This window comes from Pygocentrus nattereri, chromosome 13 (assembly GCF_015220715.1).
Source record: "Pygocentrus nattereri isolate fPygNat1 chromosome 13, fPygNat1.pri, whole genome shotgun sequence".
Classification (NCBI taxonomy): domain Eukaryota; kingdom Metazoa; phylum Chordata; class Actinopteri; order Characiformes; family Serrasalmidae; genus Pygocentrus; species Pygocentrus nattereri.
Window position 1 is genome coordinate 40417616 of NC_051223.1, and position 25210 is coordinate 40442825.

The 25210-nt window shown below is 46.5% G+C and overlaps 1 protein-coding gene across 6 annotated transcripts in view; it reads right to left on the reverse strand.

Annotated features, from left to right (window-relative positions):
- Nucleotides 1-23112, reverse strand: part of LOC108415922 (sphingomyelin synthase-related protein 1) — a 28150-nt gene extending 5038 nt beyond the window's left edge. Inside the window, exons 1-4 of one of the 6 annotated variants that reach the window (XM_037544165.1) lie at nt 22938-23112; nt 10358-10683; nt 5778-6036; nt 2732-2827 (exon numbers count right to left, since the gene is read on the reverse strand). In XM_037544165.1, the coding sequence (XP_037400062.1) occupies nt 2732-2827; nt 5778-6036; nt 10358-10646 (644 nt within the window). In that variant the 5' untranslated portion in view covers nt 10647-10683; nt 22938-23112. The other 5 variants (XM_037544164.1, XM_037544167.1, XM_037544163.1 and 2 more) reach the window with 5 other exon arrangements.
- Nucleotides 23113-25210: the final 2098 nt, after the last annotated feature.

A 25210-nucleotide genomic window follows, 5' to 3' on the forward strand; every position in this document is an offset into this window, starting at 1 on the left:
TCTGTGCAGGCCAGTCAAGTTCTTCCACACCAAACTGGCTCATCCACGTCTTTATGGACCTGCTTTGTGCGCTGGTGGGCAGTCATGTTGGAACAGGAAGGGGCCGTCCCCAAACTGTTCCCACAAAGTTGGGAGCATGAAATTGTCCAAAATCTCTTGGTGCTGAAGCTTTAAGAGTTCCTTTCACTGGAACTAAGGGGCCGAGCCCAACTCCTGAAAAACAACCCCACACCATGATCCCCCCTCCACCAAACTTTACACTCGGCACAATGCAGTCAGACAAGTACCGTCTCCTGGCAACCGCCAAACCCAGACTCGTCCATCAGATTTCCAGATGGAGAAGCGTGATTGGTCACTCCAGAGAACACGTCTCCACTGCTCTAGAGTCCAGTGGCGGCGCTTTACTCCACTGCATTCCACGCTTTGCACTGCGCTTGGTGATGTAAGGCTTGGATGCAGCTGCTCGACCATGGAAACCCATTCCATGAAGCTCTCTACGCTGTTCTTGAGCTGATCTGAAGGCCACATGAAGTTTGGAGGTCTGTAGTGATTGACTCTGCAGAAAGTCGGTGACCTCTGCACTCTATGCCCCTCAGCATCCGCTGACCGCTCTGTCATTTTACGTGGCCGACCACTTCGTGGCTGAGCTGCTGTCGTTCCCAATCGCTTCCACTTTGTTATAATCCCACTGACAGTGGACTGTGGAATATTTAGTAGTGAGGAAATTTCACGACTGGACTTGCTGCACAGGTGGCGTCCGATCACGGCACCACGCTGGAATTCACTGAGCTCCTGAGAGCGACCCATTCTTTCACTAATGTCTGTAGAAGCAGTCTGCAGGCCGAGGGGCTCGGCTTTATACACCTGTGGCCATGGAAGTGACTGGAACACCTGAATTCAGTGGTTTGGATGGGTGAATATGGTGTATACGGCAATATAGTGTAGAGTCATTGTCTTTACTAAAGAACCATCTTTAAGTGTGTATAAACCTATTTAAGTGCAGCCCAGTCCAGCGCTCTAAAGACCAAACTCCAAGTCCTAATGGACTCAGATCTCACATTCACTGTCAAAGCAATCACCAAAATAGCATCCGATCACCTTAAAAATATGTCCAGAATCAAACATTTGGTGTCCCAGCAAGGATTAGAGAAACTCGTCCACCAGGGTGGACTACTGTAATGGTCTCCTAACTGGACGTCCCTAAAAGACCATTAAACAGCCCATTCTGAATGGCTTTTCAGAAGAGCCTGCCTGTATATCTGCCGACCAGCATTACTCAGTTTATGAAGTGAACATCTTGCCTCGTTCAGAATGGCTGAGCTGCTAAAAACCTGTCCGCTGTTTCCAGATTTCCTCACAGCATGGAATCCCATGTAATTCTAATTAAAGCCAAAATAAATGGTTGGTCAGCAATGGCGTGTTTTCCCTGTTTTTTGGTCATCGTTTGCAATAAATGTTAGTAACTAAGTGGTCTGGAACACTAGGAGCCACAACAGAGGCTTTAAAAATTTTCTACAGTCTAATACGCATTTTTTCATTCGATTCAATCAATAATCAAACCAGCGGTCGGCAACATGCGTCTCTTTCACTGCCCTGTCGTGGCTCCACAGCTGAATCAGATCAGTAGGTAATAATAAAATAATCCTCCTCTACAGTAAAATAAAGCTCTGCTGATCCTTCAACACAGTTTAACAGTAAATGGTCTTAAACGCTGGAGTTAATGTAGAACTGCTGATTCACCCTTTAACCCTGAAGATCAGCGCAGACGGCTGGTCACCATAGCAACACAGACAACAGTCTCGCCCAGCTAGTAGCTACGAAACGGCAAAGAGAGAGATTTAAGACGGGCATCGATAATCTGGAGACGAATGGACTGATTAGTGTTTATAGTCACTCCAGCTGGTTTCCTGATACGTTTAATCTGCAACCAGAAGCCGATAAACACTCAAACGAGAAGCTTCAGCCTCGTAAGAACTCGAACGCTGAGAGACGTTTTACAAGAAACTGAGATGCGAGAAAAGCGGCTGTAGCTGAGCTGAAGCTGAAAGCAGAGCAGAGCCAGTCTGAGTTTGATATGATATGTTTCCTCCTATACTAGTACATTAACACACACTGGGACACGTTTACAGCCAAGATAGTAAAACAGACATAAAACGCTGTGGCTCCCAAGGTGGCTTGATTTCTGTCGAAAGGGCAAAACGGCTCTTCTTAACATTTGGGTTGGCAACCACTGTCTTAGTGTAAGGTGCCCGAACTGAGACACAGGCCTAAACCAAGGGAAGAACTCTTTGCTGGCGGTTGTTAGCAGTGATATCTGACAGGTCAGTCTAACGCAGCTTCAGTCTGTGGGTTTGAACTCTAGACTGCAGCCCTTCCACTTCTCCGAGTTATATTTAGAACTGGAAACATCAGCCTGAAACAACCCAGGACTCTTCTTAAACCAATGATATAAATTAATTAATTAATTAATCAATTAGCATGGTGCTAACTGCACACCTACATCACACATTCACCTTAAACAGTGTGGAGGTGCTCAGTGTCTCTACTAGACTTGATTATGTGGTTTCTGACACTGTAGGACTCACTGCCGCCTAAAAACATGGACTAAAGTGTGTTGGCACAGCCCGAATTTGGTCTGTGCTTCGGTCCATTTTCATAGATCGATCACTTGTGAGTGGTGTGTGTGTGTGTGTGTGTGTGTGTGTGGGTGGGTGAGTGAGTGTGAGTTCACCTGTGTTTGTGCAGCAGCAGCACGAGGAGCCAGATATTACACAAGATCAGACCACACGCCTCAGCCATGGCGAAGGCCCAGGGGATTCTGGGTACACTGTAGAAAAGAGAAGAAACCATTAATCCTCTTACGGACATGCTGAGCTTCATCAACCTGATTTTCATATCAGACTCACAACGGCACACAACTGACTATCACACCTGCGCCTAAAAGCTTTTTTCACACATTTTCAGCGTTTTACCTGCCAGAACACACCTCGCCATGTTCGACGCACGTACGATTCAACTCACGCACGATTCAACTCACGCACGATTCAACTCACGCACGATTCAACTCATCGAGAACGATTCACAGGCAATTCAACTCATGTACGATTCAACTCATCGAGTACAATTCACGGACGATTCAACTCATCAAGTATGATTCAATTCATCGAGTACGATTCACGGGCAATTCAACTCACGTACGATTCAACTCACGGACAATTCAACTCACGGACGATTGAACTCATCGAGTACAACTCACGGACGATTGAACTCATCGAGTACAATTCACGTACGATTCAACTCATCGAGTACGATTCAACTCATCGAGTACGATTCACAGGCAATTCAACTCATGTACGATTCAACTCATCGAGTACGATTCACGGACGATTCAACTCATCAAGTATGATTCAATTCATCGAGTACGATTCACGGGCAATTCAACTCACGTACGATTGAACTCATCGAGTACAATTCACGGACGATTCAACTCATCGAGTACAATTCACGTACGATTCAACTCATCGAGTACAATTCACGTACGATTCAACTCATCGAGTACGGTTCGCGGACGATTCAACTCATCGAGTACAACTCACGTACGATTCAACTCGCGTATGATTCAACTCATCGCGTACGATTCACGTACGATTCAACTCATCGCGTACGATTCACGTACGATTCAACTCATCGAGTACGATTCACAGACGATTCGTCCGCATCCAGGAGAAATCTGGCACCAAGCTTCAAACTAGCTCAAACTATATCAACGTTTTTGAAAAGAAAAACAGATACTCGTCAGCTTCTTCTGTGTTTCTATGTTTCTATGCGTCTGCTCTGCTGATATATGGGGTTTTAAATAATGCGCTTAAGTGCTTTTGCACAGTACTGTACTGTAAGGCATTTCCCTTGGTATAAAGAGTGGGTTTTAAATAATGTCAAACTATCGTAAAACGGACAGCTCGAAACCCAAAAGTGGTTCATGAAGTGGGATAAAGTGGGAGCTTTGGCTTTATTCCCAATGTGGAGCTTTAGCAGGTCTACTTTAGGTTTTGCACTTGCCTGTGTGGGACGTTAAGCTACTGCAAAGAAAGAAAACAAGCTTATTTGTATTAAAAACATGCTGACAAGACGTGTCCACAGCTGAGGACGTGCAGGTGCGTTACATCAGGGAATGGACCAAACAGCGCAGTGCAGTAAACAAGGCCAGGATGACCACTAAACTAAGACGTCTGAGACAGCTGAATCAAGCTTGACCAGTAAACGCAGTGCAGCTTATTTCTATAGCACCTTTCATTAACTGGTGTCATTACAAACGAGAGAATACGGTCATTTAAAAATTGAGAATAAAAATTAAAAGCCTGATTAAAAACAGATGCAAAAGAAAATCATTGCATGAAAATTTTATTTCTAATTTGATTTAAGATCATTAAAAATTGAACATTAAATCAGGATAACAACAACAACAACAAACAACAACAACAACAACAACAATAATAGTAGTAGTAAAACGCCGTAACAGGACTCCCATGGATATCTGTCCATGCCAGAACGTTCTGACCACCTCCTCGTTTCTACACTCACTGTCCACTCTATCAGCTCCACTGACCGTTCAGTTCCACTCTGTAGTTCTACAGTTACAGACTGTAGTCCATCTGTTTCTCTGATACTCTGTTACCCTGTTCTTCAGTGGTCAGGACCCCCATGGACCCTCACAGAGCAGGTACTATTTGGGTGGTGGGTCATTCTCAGCACTGCAGTAACACTGACGTGGTGGTGGTGTGTTAGTGTGTGTTGCGCTGGTACGAGTGGATCAGACACAGCAGGGTAACAGAGTATCAGAGAAACAGATGAACTACAGCGTGCAGATATACAGTAAGAGGAGCTGATATGTTTTAATGATGGTTTTAATTTCTATTCCACTTTCCTTTTTAAACGACTGTATTTTCTCGTGTGTGAAGCACTTTGAACGACCGCGGGGCGTGAAAGGTGCTTTGTAAGAAAACTTGCTTTGCCGGGTGGAACTCAGTGATGAGCACGTCGAAAAACCCGACACGCGGTCGCTTTCCCAATTTTATGTTTGGAGAGCAGCGGGCGTGTCTGGTGCTTCCTCTCGCCACCCAAAAGCCTGGTTTCGTCGCAGAACGCTGCCCACTTTGCAAATACTGCAAGAAATCAGACCCCTCTCACACCACACACAGCGGGCAGCGTTCCCTGATAAATCTGACCGTTTGGGTGGCAAGAAGAACCACCAGACACGCCAGCTGCTCTACTGGCTGATGTGCATCACACAAACCTGGAAAAATGACCCGGTGGGTCCGCTGTGGTGGGTTCCGCTGCGGTGGGTTCCACAGACAGACTGTATCCTGAGCAGAACCTTATAAATGACCCTTGGTCTGTTTCACCTGCTGAAGTGCTGAAGACTGTGGCTGCGTGCACGCTGAGCCCGCCGGGTCCTCCCCACAAAGCAAAGCTGAAGCAGACTGGGACTGTTTTGTTTTCACAACGTACAAATCAACTGAACCACAAAACGAACTGGTGGTCTCGGTCCGGTTCGTTTTGGGGGCCGTTTAGAGGGTCCGGGTTCATTTGAGGTGTTGTCCGAGTCCACTTCAGACACTGAAACAGCCCAAGGGTGAAAACACCCTTATGCTGCCAACCCAAAAAGGACTGCGGTCGTTTGGTTCCCTCTCAGGTTCTCTTTAACAGAACCCGGTATGGTTCATTTAAAAAGAGCTACATATGAAAAACGCCCACACCGCCACGTGAAACCCACTCACCTGTCCAGGAAGATGTCGGGCAGCGGAGGATAGGTGCGCATGTCCGGCACGCGCTCGTGGACGATCACCATGACGAAGGAGGTGAAGCCGAAGACGAAGACGACGTAGATGGAGCTGAGGACGGTTTTCCAGTACTCGGGGTCCAGCCGGCGACTCTGCTGCTTGTGCTTTCCGTTACTGTACTGATACGGTTCCCCACCCAGAGCATCGACACCGTCACAGTCCCGCACAGACTCTCCGTTACACAGCCACTCTCCACCTACGGGCCACACAAACACACCTCGCTCATACACCGACGTACTGAGGAGGAGGAGGAGGAGGAGGAGGAGGAGGAGGAGGAGTCAAATTTATACTCAGCAGAACGGATTTCATGAACTCCATAAGCTCAAAAGCCTCTGATCAAACACAACAGAGTCCAAATGAGTCCAAGAGCTCCAAATGAATCTGGCCTCAACACGGTTTATATCAGAGGTACATCGAGAAATTGTCACAATAAACAATATATAATAAAGAAAAACATCAATCAGTACAGTTACAGTTCATATCTGGCAGTAAATCCAGATAAATGGGACTAAATTTGCTCTATTTATAATGAAACATGCAGGTGGTCAGAAAAGCGCACTGTACTGTATTGTGACATACACCAATCAGGAATAACATTATGACCAACAATGACCATTTTATAAGCTTTACCCTGTTCTTCAGTGGTCAGGACCCCCATGGACCCTCACAGAGCAGGTACTATTTGGGTGGTGGGTCGTTTTCAGCACTGCAGTAACACTGACATGGTGGTGGTGTGTTAGTGTGTGTTGCGCTGGTCTGAGTGGATCAGACACAGCAGTGCTGCTGGAGTTTTTAAACACCTCAGTGTCGCTGCTGGACTGAGAATAGTCCACCAACCAAAAATATCCAGCCAACAGCGTCCTGTGGGCAGTGTCCTGTGGGCAGCGTCCTGTGGGCAGCGTCCTGTGGGCAGCGTCCTGTGACCACTGATGAAGGACTAGAGGATGACCAACACAAACTGTGCAGCAGCAGATGAGCTGTCTGTGTCTAATAGAGTGGACAGTGAGTGGACACAGTGTTTAAAAACTCCAGCAGCACTGCTGTGTCTGATCCACTCGTACCAGCACAGCACACACTAACACACCACCACGTCAGTGTTACTGCAGTGCTGAGAATGACCCACCACCCAAATAGTACCTGCTCTGTGAGGGTCCATGGGGGTCCTGACTACTGAGTGCAATACAGAGTGCAGCTATACAGTAAATGGAGCTGATGAAATGGCCAGTGAGTGTAGAAACGAGGGGGTGGTCAGAACGTTACGCCTGATCGGTGTAATTTATCATTATTCATATGGTGGTTGGTTGGTGTTGTGGGCAACACCTCTGCCATCTACACTGTAGACTTGAGTCCTCTGCATCCTACACTACACCAGTCAGAGTCCTTGGGCTAGACTCCTAACACTCCCTTCGCCTACCTGTGCAAAGTTATTAAATATTAAGTTGCTCTGGATAAGACGGTCTGCCAAACTGCCTACATGTAAAGATATTGTGATATTACCCGGCCCTAGTTAATATCACGAGGTGCTTCAATATGAATAATGACCTAGAAATAGTGCAGTATTTCAAATACTCGTTCTTTATTTTAATTATAATTTTATTTTAATTTTTACATTTCTCAAGACTCTAAAACTTTGTTGCTTATTTTCTAATACATACGCACCCACACACACACATCCCTAACCCCACACACACACACACACATCCCCACCCACACCCACACCGAGCCCACAGAGGTACTAAGAATTAAGCTGACTGACTGTAACACTGTACGGTCATAACACAGTTACATGCATGACATCTGGCCGACTCAGTCAGCGCAAACAGGCCAAAGTCTCAATAAACAGCACAATACAGGACCAGTCTGACACTGGTGTATTGTACTGTGTGTCCAGCTGTGTCGGCCTCCACTGGTACGCTTAATGAAAGGTCTCTTTCTGACCAGCAGCTGAAACCAAACAGCTGCATATTTGCAATTATAAGCTGCCACCAACAGAATACCAATAATTTATTTATTTGTGAGTTTTTCTCCCCAAAGTTGGTCTTTTCAGCCATTTCACACAGGCTACTTAGGCCTTGCCATCACAGCGTCTTTCCTTTCTGTATGTTTTCATACCAAATAACAAGACGGCTGGACATGGAGGAAAACACGAACCAGCCGGTTCCAAGTCGGTTTCTTCCCCCGGGCCATCAGGCTGCTGAACAGCCAGCAGTAAGGCTTGGATGCAGCTGCTCGGCCATGGAAACCCATTCCATGAAGCTCTCTACGCTGTTCTTGAGCTGATCTGAAGGCCACATGAAGTTTGGAGGTCTGTAGTGATGGACTCTGCAGAAAGTCGGTGACCTCTGCGCACTATGCCCCTCAGCATCCGCTGACCGCTCTGTCATTTTACGTGGCCGACCACTTCGTGGCTGAGCTGCTGTCGTTCCCAGTCGCTTCCACTTTGTTATAATCCCACTGACAGTGGACTGTGGAATATTTAGCAGTGAGGAAATTTCACGACTGGACTTGCTGCACAGGTGGCGTCCGATCACGGCACCACGCTGGAATTCACTGAGCTCCTGAGAGCGACCCATTCTTTCACTAATGTCTGTAGAAGCAGTCTGCAGGCCGAGGGGCTCGGCTTTATACACCTGTGGCCATGGAAGTGACTGGAACACCTGAATTCAGTGATTTGGATGGGGGAGTGAAAACTTCGGGAAATATAGTGCATTTCTTTTTCTTCTTTTATCTTTTTTTTCCCCTTTAAATTCTATAAGGAGCTACGGATCTTCACTCACTTTCCACCTGTGTAAAAGTGACAAACGTGATTTGATTTGAGCTGTGAAATCTTTCCGGAGGCCTCAAAGCCCCAGCATTACAGAACAGGGCCGCACCACGATACCGGAATCATATCGGTATCGCATCTGTGCCGGCAGATATAACCGTGTTAAAACATGACCGGCGTCAGGAGTTGATTTGACATTTCCAGCAGATATTTGATGAAGTATTTACTGCACTGGGTTAGGCTACATTAATTATTAATAATAGTAATAATAATAATAATAATAATAATAATAATATTAATAATTATTAATAATCATTAATAATTACACCGCGAGGAATCCGCCTGCTCCAACTTCTGCCAAGTGGAGAAGAAGCGGAGCAGATCTTTATGGGGGGTGCTAAAGGTGGGAATTTCACTGAGAAGCGTTTTTCAGAAAGTTGGAGCGTCAGTGAACTTCCCCACTACAAAATCACTCCCATAACGCTCCATCCCGCAAGCCAGACGGGCCTTTTTCCACACGCTGGCACCCTCCGCGGTACATGAGCAACTGAACTGCCACAGCTGGCACCGATCACAACGAAGTGCCATGTGGTCCGTTTTGCTGCGTGAATCAAAGCTGGGGTTAAAATCCTGTGCAGTAGTTTACAGTCTCAGGTTTCCGGCTTGTGACTGGGCTGTTATTTCAAGCCTATGTCTTCCAAAAAAGCCTCTCCAGCACAAAAAAACACTTTTTCGTCTAAAAACAGCCACAAATGAGGAACCTCATGAAACGAAGTGTGTAAGTCTCGTCCACACGTTTAAAACGTGAGAAACTGAAAACCAGGAGCGGAACTGGAGCGGACTGTTTACAGAACCAGGGCTGAACTGGGGGGATGGGTCAACCGGGCATGTTGTATGTGGTTCTGTAGAGCATCAAACAGGGTTGGCACCGTTACTTTGTTACATGTTGATTACAAGCTTATAACAACAGAAGAGCTGTTTTCAAACAGGTTCCGTATAGAACCACATACAAAACATTCTCCGTCCATCTGAAGAACCGTTTCACCACGCAGAGAACTTTTTACACATGCGAATGGGTTGCTGAGTCCTTATGGTTCTACCTGGAACCATTGTCTCTACTAAAGAACCCTTGAAGAACCATCTTTATTATGTGGGTACATTAGCAAAAACGTTGTTTATAAGCTTTAAGAGGGGAAAAGGAACCTGTGTATGTAGGCGAGTTGGACCAATCGGAGGCAACCAAACCTCCATGTGTTGTGACATCACAACCACAGCTTACTGGCAGTTTGATGCACTGTGTTTAGGGCTTGAGCCTCAGAATCGATCAACAGCAACAAAAAAAAAGTCGCAATATTTGTCGGAAAAAAATCGCAATTAGATCTTTTCCACAAATCGTTCAGCCCTAGTAACACATGAAGGTACAAATAAGCAGTTAAAGCCAAATGAAAAGCGCCACAATGAGCTGCTCTATCTGAGGAATACGAATATCTGAGGAAGCTGGCCGGATTAGTACCGATTAACAGGGAAGACGAAGAAACCAGCAACATCTGAGCTTTAACAGTTTAACAAACAACTATTTAACAAACAGTGGGTCAACGCTGACCTTCTCATGGGCTATAACTGCTTATTATAGTTTGAGGTGTTCGTGACCCAGTCAGTGACCCTAATTAAAAACCATTCCTGAATGCTTTGTAAGGGTGGTCTCATCGTTGGAACCATGCAAGAGGAATATCGGAGATTCCGGTGAACCTACCAGCGCTCCCCTGCGGCGAGTGTCCGTCGTGGGCGAACCCGAGCTCCTCCAGCACATCCGCGTTTTGTTTCTGCAGCTTACGGAGCGACACCATGAGCCTCTTGATGTCCCCGAGCACCTTGAGCTCGAGCGGAGGGGAGCGCAGGTCGTACTCAGTCAGGGTCAGGAGGCTGGTGCCGTCCAGCCGGTGTTTGTTGCACAGCAGGTCCACATAGTCGCAGAAGCCCTCCTCTCGCAGCCAGCGGCCCACCTGCTTCACCGTCCAGTATCGGACCCCCTGCTGAGCCATCGCACCGCTCACACACTCACGACACGCCGCACTCACACTGCACACGCGGGAAAAGGAGTAAAAACACATTGAGTTTCTCTTCTATGAACGTAAATAAATATGATGGCCATCAAATCAGGGCTTAAACTGAAACGCTACACAGAGTTACGCCGTTTCTTCATATCTGCAGCGTCGAAATAAACCAGAGGAGAACCGAGTACAATAACACTCACTTATCACACAGCTTTTCCTGTAAAATTACTCCAATAACAACACCACCGCATGATGGACAGAGTCAGTAATGAAACGAGTCCCTCTCCGCCTCCAAATCGAGGCTTAACTCGCCGAGCCGGAGGCTGAACAGCGCAGAACCCGCCCTAAAGAAAAGCCTCTGGCACTTTCATTAAGACTTAACCACCAAGAACAGAGAGAGACAGAGAGAGAGAGAGAGAGAGAGAGAGAGAGAGAGAGAGAGAGAGAGAGAGAGAGAGAGAGAGAGAGAGACAGAGACAGAGAGAGACAGAGACAGAGACAGAGACAGACAGACAGACAGAGAGAGAGAGAGAGAGAGAGAGAGAGAGAGAGAGAGAGAGAGAGAGAGAGAGAGAGAGAGACAGAGAGAGAGAGAGAGAGACAGAGAGAGAGAGAGAGAGAGAGAGAGAGAGAGAGAGAGAGAGAGAGAGACAGAGAGAGGGAGAGAGACAGAGTGAGAGAGAGAGAGACAGAGTGAGAGAGAGAGAGAGACAGAGAGAGGGAGAGAGACAGAGTGAGAGAGAGAGAGAGAGAGACGACGGCTACAGGAGACACAACACCAAGTTAGAACGCGAGTAAATATTTGCACATAATGTCATTTCACCCCAAATAAAAAGGCCATGCAAACAAAGCGGCCTTGCTGCAATGTTATCAGTCAATCAGCCCTACTTTACCTTCCAAATGGAGCTCCCCGGCTGGAGCAGTCACGTTCCTGCTGTGTAGCTAAACCACAGGCAGACAGGCAGCACGGTCGTCACACCACCAGCACCTCAAACTGCTGACCAGACAGACAGAATAACAGCTACAACACTTCAACTTCTCCATCCGCTCTGACAAAACCTCTACAGCAAGAACCGTGAAGCTCCAACCCCGTAAAAACACCAACACAGATCATATGAAGCTCGCTACAGTACCGTACACACACACACACACACACACACACACACACACACACACACACACACACACACACACGAGAGCAATTACAGCACAGCTGACACAAAGCCAATTTAATATCACAATTACATCGTACTGCACTATAATTCTCTACAGGCGCAACTCAACACAGCAAAGCCAATATGAAGGCATACATAAAGACTGGCCTAATGAACAGCGCAGTACAGCACAAACTACCTACAGCGCTATATTACACTATACTGGCCTATAGTGACCTATAGATCAGCGCAGCACAGCACAAACTACCTACAGCGCTATATTACACTATACTGGCCTATAGTGACCTATAGAACAGCGCAGTACAGCACAAACTACCTACAGCGCTATATTACACTATACTGGCCTATAGTGACCTATAGAACAGCGCAGCACAGCACAAACTACCTACAGCGCTATATTACACTATACTGGCCTATAGTGACCTATAGATCAGCGCAGCACAGCACAAACTACCTACAGCGCTATATTACACTATACTGGCCTATAGTGACCTATAGATCAGCGCAGTACAGCACAAACTACCTACAGCGCTATATTACACTATACTGGCCTATAGTGACCTATAGAACAGCGCAGCACAGCACAAACTACCTACAGCGCTATATTACACTATACTGGCCTACAGTGACCTATAGAACAGCGCAGCACAGCACAAACTACCTACAGCGCTATATTACACTATACTGGCCTATAGTGACCTATAGAACAGCGCAGCACAGCACAAACTACCTACAGCGCTATATTACACTATACTGGCCTACAGTGACCTATAGAACAGCGCAGCACTGCACAAACTACCTACAGCCCTATATTACACTATACTGGCCTATAGTGACCTATAGATCAGCGCAGCACAGCACAAACTACCTACAGCGCTATATTACACTATACTGGCCTATAGTGACCTATAGATCAGCGCAGCACAGCACAAACTACCTACAGCGCTATATTACACTATACTGGCCTATAGTGACCTATAGATCAGCGCAGTACAGCACAAACTACCTACAGCGCTATATTACACTATACTGGCCTATAGTGACCTATAGAACAGCGCAGCACAGCACAAACTACCTACAGTGCTATATTACACTATACTGGCCTATAGTGACCTATAGAACAGCGCAGTACAGCACAAACTACCTACAGCGCTATATTACACTATACTGGCCTATAGTGACCTATAGATCAGCGCAGCACAGCACAAACTACCTACAGCGCTATATTACACTATACTGGCCTATAGTGACCTATAGAACAGCGCAGTACAGCACAAACTACCTACAGCGCTATATTACACTATACTGGCCTATAGTGACCTATAGAACAGCGCAGCACAGCACAAACTACCTACAGCGCTATATTACACTATACTGGCCTATAGTGACCTATAGATCAGCGCAGCACAGCACAAACTACCTACAGCGCTATATTACACTATACTGGCCTATAGTGACCTATAGATCAGCGCAGTACAGCACAAACTACCTACAGCGCTATATTACACTATACTGGCCTATAGTGACCTATAGATCAGCGCAGCACAGCACAAACTACCTACAGCGCTATATTACACTATACTGGCCTATAGTGACCTATAGAACAGCGCAGCACAGCACAAACTACCTACAGCGCTATATTACACTATACTGGCCTATAGTGACCTATAGAACAGCGCAGCACAGCACAAACTACCTACAGCGCTATATTACACTATACTGGCCTATAGTGACCTATGGAACAGCGCAGCACAGCACAAACTACCTACAGCGCTATATTACACTATACTGGCCTATAGTGACCTATGGAACAGCGCAGCACAGCACAAACTACCTACAGCGCTATATTACACTATACTGGCCTATAGTGACCTATAGGAACAGCGCAGCACAGCACAAACTACCTACAGCGCTATATTACACTATACTGGCCTATAGTGACCTATAGGAACAGCGCAGCACAGCACAAACTACCTACAGCGCTATATTACACTATACTGGCCTATAGTGACCTATGGAACAGCGCAGCACAGCACAAACTACCTACAGCGCTATATTACACTATACTGGCCTATAGTGACCTATGGAACAGCGCAGCACAGCACAAACTACCTACAGCGCTATATTACACTATACTGGCCTATAGTGACCTATAGAACAGCGCAGCACAGCACAAACTACCTACAGCGCTATATTACACTATACTGGCCTATAGTGACCTATAGAACAGCGCAGTACAGCACAAACTACCTACAGCGCTATATTACACTATACTGGCCTATAGTGACCTATAGAACAGCGCAGCACAGCACAAACTACCTACAGCGCTATATTACACTACTACTGGCCTATAGTGACCTATAGAATCAGCGCAGCACAGCACAAACTACCTACAGCGCTATATTACACTATACTGGCCTATAGTGACCTATAGAACAGCGCAGCACAGCACAAACTACCTACAGCGCTATATTACACTATACTGACCTATAGTGACCTATAGATCAGCGCAGCACAGCACAAACTACCTACAGCGCTATATTACACTATACTGGCCTATAGTGACCTATAGATCAGCGCAGCACAGCACAAACTACCTACAGCGCTATATTACACTATACTGGCCTATAGTGACCTATAGATCAGCGCAGCACAGCACAAACTACCTACAGCGCTATATTACACTATACTGGCCTATAGTGACCTATAGAACAGCGCAGTACAGCACAAACTACCTACAGCGCTATATTACACTATACTGGCCTATAGTGACCTATAGATCAGCGCAGCACAGCACAAACTACCTACAGCGCTATATTACACTATACTGGCCTATAGTGACCTATAGAACAGCGCAGTACAGCACAAACTACCTACAGCGCTATATTACACTATACTGACCTATAGTGACCTATAGATCAGCGCAGCACAGCACAAACTACCTACAGCGCTATATTACACTATACTGGCCTATAGTGACCTATAGAACAGCGCAGTACAGCACAAACTACCTACAGCGCTATATTACACTATACTGGCCTATAGTGACCTATAGATCAGCGCAGCACAGCACAAACTACCTACAGCGCTATATTACACTATACTGGCCTATAGTGACCTAGAGATCAGCGCAGCACAGCACAAACTACCTACAGCGCTATATTACACTATACTGGCCTATAGTGACCTATAGATCAGCGCAGTACAGCACAAACTACCTACAGCGCTATATTACACTATACTGGCCTATAGTGACCTATAGAACAGCGCAGTACAGCACAAACTACCTACAGCGCTATATTACACTATACTGGCCTATAGTGACCTATAGATCAGCGCAGCACAGCACAAACTACCTACAGCGCTATATTACACTATACTGGCCTATAGTGACCTATAGATCAGCGCAGCACAGCACAAACTACCTACAGAGCTATATTACACTATACTGGCCTATAGTGACCTATAGATCAGCGCAGCACAGCACAAACTACCTACAGCGCTATATTACACTATACTGGCCTATAGTGACCTATAGAACAGCGCAGTACAGCACAAACTACCTACAGCGCTATATTACACTATACTGGCCTATAGTGACCTATAGAACAGCGCAGCACAGCACAAACTACCTACAGCGCTATATTACACTATACTGGCCTATAGTGACCTATAGATCAGCGCAGCACAGCACAAACTACCTACAGCGCTATATTACACTATACTGGCCTATAGTGACCTATAGATCAGCGCAGCACAGCACAAACTACCTACAGCGCTATATTACACTATACTGGCCTATAGTGACCTATAGATCAGCGCAGTACAGCACAAACTACCTACAGCGCTATATTACACTATACTGACCTATAGTGACCTATGGAACAGCGCAGCACAGCACAAACTACCTACAGCGCTATATTACACTATACTGGCCTATAGTGACCTATAGAACAGCGCAGCACAGCACAAACTACCTACAGCGCTATATTACACTATACTGGCCTATAGTGACCTATAGAACAGCGCAGCACAGCACAAACTACCTACAGCGCTATATTACACTATACTGGCCTATAGTGACCTATGGAACAGCGCAGCACAGCACAAACTACCTACAGCGCTATATTACACTATACTGGCCTATAGTGACCTATGAACAGCGCAGCACAGCACAAACTACCTACAGCGCTATATTACACTATACTGGCCTATAGTGACCTATGGAACAGCGCAGCACAGCACAAACTACCTACAGCGCTATATTACACTATACTGGCCTATAGTGACCTATAGAACAGCGCAGCACAGCACAAACTACCTACAGCGCTATATTACACTATACTGGCCTATAGTGACCTATAGAACAGCGCAGTACAGCACAAACTACCTACAGCGCTATATTACACTATACTGGCCTATAGTGACCTATAGAACAGCGCAGCACAGCACAAACTACCTACAGCGCTATATTACACTACACTGGCCTATAGTGACCTATAGAACAGCGCAGTACAGCACAAACTACCTACAGCGCTATATTACACTATACTGGCCTATAGTGACCTATAGAACAGCGCAGCACAGCACAAACTACCTACAGCGCTATATTACACTATACTGACCTATAGTGACCTATAGATCAGCGCAGCACAGCACAAACTACCTACAGCGCTATATTACACTATACTGGCCTATAGTGACCTATAGATCAGCGCAGCACAGCACAAACTACCTACAGCGCTATATTACACTATACTGGCCTATAGTGACCTATAGAACAGCGCAGCACTGCACAAACTACCTACAGCCCTATATTACACTATACTGGCCTATAGTGACCTATAGATCAGCGCAGCACAGCACAAACTACCTACAGCGCTATATTACACTATACTGGCCTATAGTGACCTATAGATCAGCGCAGCACAGCACAAACTACCTACAGCGCTATATTACACTATACTGGCCTATAGTGACCTATAGATCAGCGCAGTACAGCACAAACTACCTACAGCGCTATATTACACTATACTGGCCTATAGTGACCTATAGAACAGCGCAGCACAGCACAAACTACCTACAGCGCTATATTACACTATACTGGCCTATAGTGACCTATAGAACAGCGCAGCACAGCACAAACTACCTACAGCGCTATATTACACTATACTGGCCTATAGTGACCTATGGAACAGCGCAGTACAGCACAAACTACCTACAGCGCTATATTACACTATACTGGCCTATAGTGACCTATAGAACAGCGCAGCACAGCACAAACTACCTACAGCGCTATATTACACTATACTGGCCTATAGTGACCTATAGAACAGCGCAGCACAGCACAAACTACCTACAGCGCTATATTACACTATACTGGCCTATAGTGACCTATGGAACAGCGCAGTACAGCACAAACTACCTACAGCGCTATATTACACTATACTGGCCTATAGTGACCTATAGATCAGCGCAGCACAGCACAAACTACCTACAGCGCTATATTACACTATACTGGCCTATAGTGACCTATAGATCAGCGCAGCACAGCACAAACTACCTACAGCGCTATATTACACTATACTGGCCTATAGTGACCTATAGATCAGCGCAGCACAGCACAAACTACCTACAGCGCTATATTACACTATACTGGCCTATAGTGACCTATAGAACAGCGCAGCACAGCACAAACTACCTACAGCGCTATATTACACTATACTGACCTATAGTGACCTATAGATCAGCGCAGCACAGCACAAACTACCTACAGCGCTATATTACACTATACTGACCTATAGTGACCTATAGATCAGCGCAGCACAGCACAAACTACCTACAGCGCTATATTACACTATACTGACCTATAGTGACCTATAGATCAGCGCAGCACAGCACAAACTACCTACAGCGCTATATTACACTATACTGGCCTATAGTGACCTATAGAACAGCGCAGTACAGCACAAACTACCTACAGCGCTATATTACACTATACTGGCCTATAGTGACCTATAGAACAGCGCAGTACAGCACAAACTACCTACAGCGCTATATTACACTATACTGGCCTATAGTGACCTATAGATCAGCGCAGCACAGCACAAACTACCTACAGCGCTATATTACACTATACTGGCCTATAGTGACCTATAGATCAGCGCAGCACAGCACAAACTACCTACAGCGCTATATTACACTATACTGGCCTATAGTGACCTATAGATCAGCGCAGCACAGCACAAACTACCTACAGCGCTATATTACACTATACTGGCCTATAGTGACCTATAGAACAGCGCAGCACAGCACAAACTACCTACAGCGCTATATTACACTATACTGACCTATAGTGACCTATAGATCAGCGCAGCACAGCACAAACTACCTACAGCGCTATATTACACTATACTGGCCTATAGTGACCTATAGAACAGCGCAGCACAGCACAAACTACCTACAGCGCTATATTACACTATACTGGCCTATAGTGACCTATAGATCAGCGCAGCACAGCACAAACTACCTACAGCGCTATATTACACTATACTGGCCTATAGTGACCTATAGAACAGCGCAGCACAGCACAAACTACCTACAGCGCTATATTACACTATACTGGCCTATAGTGACCTATAGAACAGCGCAGTACAGCACAAACTACCTACAGCGCTATATTACACTATACTGACCTATAGTGACCTATGGAACAGCGCAGCACAGCACAAACTACCTACAGCGCTATATTACACTATACTGACCTATAGTGACCTATAGAACAGCGCAGCACAGCACAAACTACCTACAGCGCTATATTACACTATACTGGCCTATAGTGACCTATAGAACAGCGCAGCACAGCACAAACTACCTACAGTGCTATATTACACTATACTGGCCTATAGTGACCTATAGAACAGCGCAGTACAGCACAAACTACCTACAGCGCTATATTACACTACACTGGCCTATAGTGACCTATAGAACAGCGCAGTACAGCACAAACTACCTACAGCGCTATATTACACTATACTGGCCTATAGTGACCTATAGAACAGCGCAGCACAGCACAAACTACCTACAGCGCTATATTACACTATACTGGCCTATAGTGACCTATAGAACAGCGCAGCACAGCACAAACTACCTACAGCGCTATATTACACTACACTGGCCTATAGTGACCTATAGAACAGCGCAGCACAGCACAAACTACCTACAGCGCTATATTACACTATACTGGCCTATAGTGACCTATAGAACAGCGCAGTACAGCACAAACTACCTACAGCGCTATATTACACTATACTGGCCTATAGTGACCTATGGAACAGCGCAGCACAGCACAAACTACCTACAGCGCTATATTACACTATACTGGCCTATAGTGACCTATAGATCAGCGCAGCACAGCACAAACTACCTACAGCGCTATATTACACTATACTGGCCTATAGTGACCTATAGAACAGCGCAGTACAGCACAAACTACCTACAGCGCTATATTACACTATACTGGCCTATAGTGACCTATAGATCAGCGCAGCACAGCACAAACTACCTACAGCGCTATATTACACTATACTGGCCTATAGTGACCTATAGAACAGCGCAGCACAGCACAAACTACCTACAGCGCTATATTACACTATACTGGCCTATAGTGACCTATAGAACAGCGCAGTACAGCACAAACTACCTACAGTGCTATATTACACTATACTGGCCTATAGTGACCTATGGAACAGCGCAGCACAGCACAAACTACCTACAGCGCTATATTACACAATACTGGCCTATAGTGACCTATAGATCAGCGCAGCACAGCACAAACTACCTACAGCGCTATATTACACTATACTGGCCTATAGTGACCTATAGAACAGCGCAGCACAGCACAAACTACCTACAGCGCTATATTACACTATACTGGCCTATAGTGACCTATAGAACAGCGCAGCACAGCACAAACTACCTACAGCGCTATATTACACTATACTGGCCTATAGTGACCTACAGTGACCTATAGAACAGCGCAGTAGAGCTAGCAGAGCTACGGTCTACCAGTCTGAGCTCCTCCACAGCAGACAGAGCCTGTGAGTGCTGAGTAAGTAAGGCGTGGCTGGAGCTGCTCAGTTGCCCAACTCCTCACCCTTCCCTTCAACTGCAACTGAGCGAGTCACACAGAGCAGAGATCCCTCACTGAGCCGCCTCTCATACGCACACAAACCGGCTTTTATTGCTTTTTAAAGGTGTTACAACACAAATACAAAATAAAACATTTAAAGACCAAAGTACTAAAGCAACAACTACAAAATACGGCCTTATAATCGTGAATCAATACGCAATTAAAATCACATGACAAGAAAAATAAAGAAGTAAATCAAAACATTAAAAAAACGCCTGAAAAAAGTGATGAAAGGTGACCAGCACTTATAAGCCACTGAACCCAACAGAGAGGCGTTTAAACACTCCAGCAGCGCTGCTGTGCCTGACACCCAAACCTGAAACAGCACAATAATAATAATAATAATAATAATAATAATAATAATAATCTCATATTACGCAACTGCAGCCATTTGTCTAAGCGCGATGATTCTAAGTGGGGAACTCAGGCCAACCTTGTTTATTTACTTGTCCAACTTAACCCACATTCCAGCAAAAGTGTTATTTCAACCGAACAATGACCGCAGTATCTCTCCAGAGGGACAAGCACAAAAACAGCAGCTGAAAATCCAGCGACTGAGTAACTTAGAGAACCGCAGCAGAACCTCAGTCCATTCGCTCTACTGTCTATTTGAAGGAGGCTGGAGCCGCAAACCAACTAGAACACAAACTGTGCAGCAGCAGATGAGCTGTCGTCTCTGACTTTACACCTACAAGGTGGACCGACAAGGTAGGAGTGTCTAATAGAGTGGACAGTGTATAAAAACTCCAGCAGCACTGCTGTGTCTGATCCACTCGCACCAGCACAACACACACTAACACACCACCACCACGTCAGTGTTACTGCAGTGCTGAGAATGACCCACCACCCAAATAGTACCTGCTCTGTGAGGGTCCATGGGGGTCCTGACCACTGAAGAACAGGGTAACAGAGTATCAGAGAAACAGATGGACTACAGTCTGTAACTGTAGAACTACAGAGTGCAGCTATACGGTCAGTGGAGCTGATAAAGTGGACAGTGAGAGTAGAAACAAGGAGGTGGTCAGAACGTTCTGGCTGATCCGTGTGTACAAAATCATAATTTATACGGTACTTTCCGTTGGGAAAATCCCGAATCCCGAAAATCCCGAAACACGTACACTTGTGGAACTCATTTTTTTTCCCAGCGCTTTTTAAAATATATTTTCTTAGTTCTTTTAAAGTGAATGACCCAACCACTGAGGTCCAGTCCCATTTCTTGTTTTCACCCCTACCCGTTGTTCTCGAGTGCTGCCCCTTGGAACGGAGATCCAGGGTCGTGGCTGAAACGCTCCCTCTGAAATGGGCTGCATGTCCAACTGATATGACAGGCCACGTTACTCATAAAGCTCTTCTCTATCTCTCCCTCCCTCCCTGGGGCGGGCGAAAGATCTCTGCCACATCACGTTCTGGCCAAAGGGTGCGATCCTGTCCCGCTGGATAAGAATATCACAGCACTAATCACTCAGAACACAATCTGCACCCTGCGTCCAGCGGAGCAGAGTCCAGCTCTGATACTGCTGCCCTCAGTGAAGCTCATCCTACACAGCTCTCACCACCAGATGTGCCTCTGTGTGTGTGTGTGTGTGTGTGTGTGTGTGTGTGTGTGTGTGTGTGTGTGTGTGTGTGTGATACACTGCAAGGTCTAGAACACAAGTACCATATTAGCAACACATCAGAAGGAACCACAAGTTCTAGAACAGAAGGGTCTAGTTAAGCTAAGCATTCTAGAAGAGAAGTATGCTACTCATATTGCAGCACAGGCCAGGTGCTACAACAAAACCAATCTAGAACACAAGTACCCACCGATCAGCCGTGTCTCTACGCTCATTGTCCATTTTATCAGGTCCACTCACCTCAGTGTCGCTGCTGGACTGAGAATTGTCCACCAACCAAAAATATCCAGCCAGCGTCCTGTGACCACTGATGAAGGACCAGAGGACGACCAACACAAACTGTGCAGCAGCAGATGAGCTGCCGTCTCTGACTTTACATCTACAAGGTGGACCGACGAGGTAGGAGTGTCTAATAGAGTGGACAGTGAGTGGACACAGGGTTTAAAAACTCCAGCAGCTCTGCTGCGTCTGATCCACTCGCACCAGCACAACACACACTAACACACCACCTCCACGTCAGTGTCACTGCAGTGCTGAGAATGACCCACCACCCAAACAGTACCTGCTCTGTGAGGGTCCATGGGGGTCCTGACCACTGAAGAACAGGGTAACAGAGTATCAGAGAAGCAGATGGACCACAGAGTGCAGCTATACGGTCAGTGGTTCTACTCGCTCTCCAAGAGCTCCAGTTACAGCACAAGTGTAAACAAACACACCACACGCAAGTCAAGAGCTCTAGAACGCGATATATGTCGGAACGCAACGCCTAATAAGCGTAAGTGCGCATAAACACTACGCACTGGCTACGCGCCCTTGTTTCGGGATATTGGAGCACAGCCCGGCTCTCAGTTTAACTGAATGGCCGTAAACACGCTGGGGCTTCTGGAGCCAAAACAACCACCTCATAAACCACCTCTATATCAATATTATACAGACACACCACACATACGCATATATCTTATTGGCTTACTTGCTTGTCCGCCGCACCATTTAAGGTCGAACGGGAAAATTCGAACAAGACGCTGGCGAATAAGAAGCTGAAGCCAAGCCAAGCCAAGCTAACTAGGCTAGCTTAGCTCACGAAAAAAGACCCAGCAGCAGTTTAAATAACCCCAATCCCGACCTCCGGAGCCCCTAACCCGGCCAGAGAGGCGTTCACTGCGGCTTATTTGTTCACCCGGTCCCCGATTTCGTGTCCAGAGCACAGACGCAGCTGGTTAGCCTAGCCTAGCCTAGCCTAGCCCCGCTGCTCGCAGGCTGACGGCGGAGGACCGAGGCGGTCCGAGGCGGTCGGGCTCACCGGATGATCTCATGAGCCGGAGCCGCTACACCGCCGGGGCGGGTTTAAGGTGGCGGCGCTGAAGGCGGCAGCAGATCTGCTCTCCGTTCCGATGTCTGCAGTAAATCATCGCTCACTGACTGACTGCCACAGTCTGCAGACACGGGCACGCGCTTGACAGATGTGTGCGCGTGCGCGCGCGCATGTGTTTATGGTGTAAACAGGGCGAACAGCAGCCCCTTCCCAAAACACTGACACCCCCCCCCAAACGGAGCCCCACTGGTGACATGCTGTAGAAATAAAAAACAAAGCGTGGCCACGACTTAAGAAGCCGTGATCTCACTCCCACGCCTTACTGGCCACGCATTAGGATCTCATTCTCACACTTTACCAAGTCATGGCCACAACTTAATTATCTCGTTCCCATGCCTTACTGAGTCGTGGCCACGACTTAATCATCTCATTCCCACGCTTTACTAAGTCGTGGCCACAACTTAATTATGTCATTACCATGCCTTACTAAGTCAGGGCCATGACTTAATCATCTCATTCCCATGCCTTGCTAAATTGTGGCCACACATTAGGATTTCATTCCCATGTGTTAATAGGGAGCCTTGCTGATGACATCCTGTAGAAATACAAATAAGTCGTGGCCATGACTCAGTAACATGTGGGAACGAGATCACAGCTTACTAAGTCGTGGACATGCATTAGGATCTCATTCCCACGCTTTACTAAGTCGTGGCCACAACTTAATTATCTCGTTCCCATGCCTTACTAAGTCGTGGCCACGCATTAGGATATCATTCCCACGCTTTACTAAGTCGTGGCCACAACTTAATCATCTCATTCCCATGCCTTACTAAGTTGTGGCCACACATTAGGATCTCATTTCCATGCATTAATACGGAGCCCTGCTGATGACATCCTGTAGAAATACAAATAAGTCGTGGCCATGAATCAGTAACGTGTGGGAACGAGATCACAGCTCTTCATGAAACGCGTAATGTACATGTCAAAACTGAACTCACACTGCGTCGTTTACGTTATTCCGCTGCATATCTGACAGAATTCAAATGAAAATGTAGTCTGGATGAACAGCCAAGCGACAGTCTGAGGCAGTTTTCGTCAGAATGAAAAGGCAAGAGCAAACGAACATCGGCGCCACCTGCTGGAGATTTACTTTTCATTTCCCGCTTTGCCTTTTCGTTTTCAAACTGACCAACATGCAAATATATGTTAATTATACCTAGGGTTAGTGCTAATTTTACCCTACATCGTCAAGTCTCAGATGAAGCTGAACGCAGTTTGCTGCAGAGGCTGTGTTTACGTTTTATCACTTTACAAAATGGTCTATGTAGTTTAGCCACGAGTGCATCAGAGACATCTACAAGCCATATGTACCTACATGTCTACTTGCATGTCCAATGTCCAAAACGGTAACTTTACAGGAGAAGGAAAAAAACAACTTTACTTTTAATGTAAGTCAATGGAACCAGACGTCTTTCCAAGTCATTTTGAGCTGTTTCTTTCGTTCCGTTCATCATGAAATTTACACACAACATAAAGGACAACGCTTTCCATGGATCACCACCTTATCGTGGTGGAGGGGTTTGCATGCTTGAATGATCCTAGGAGCTATGTTGTTTGGAGCAAAAGCTCCTGGTAGGGTCTCCAATGGCAAACTGGTCGTAGGTGACAGGTCAGACAAAGTGTGATCCATAATCACCCCTATGAAAAGACGAAAGCAGGACTTGTGTACCCTGCCCGGAACAGGGTTACCGGGGCCCCACCCTGGAGCCTGACCTGGGGGAGGGGCTCGCCAGCGAGCGTCTGGTGGCTGGGCATTTACTCATGGTGCCCGGCCGGTCCCAGCCCGAAGGAGTTACATGAGTCCCCCCTCCCATCGACCCACCACCGATGGGAGGGGCAGTAGTTGGGGTTTGGTGCTTGGTGGATCGGGCAGTGTCCGAAGGTGTGGGCCTTGGCGTTTTGATCCAGTTGCTGAAACTGGCTTTTGGAACTTGGAACGTTACCTCACTGGCGGGGAAGGAGCCTGAGTTGGTGCGCAAGGTTCTCAGGCGGAAAAGGGTGGAGAGCCCTCTCTGGGTCAGGGATGAGCTCTTGCCTCAACTGGAGGAGTTCAAGTATCTCGGGGTCTTGTTCATGAGTGATGGTACAAGGGAGCGGGAGATTGACAGGCGGATTGGTGCTGGGTCAGCAGTGATGCGGGCTCTTTACCGGTCTGTTGTGGTAAAGAAAGAGCTGAGCCATAAGGCAAGGCTCTCCATTTA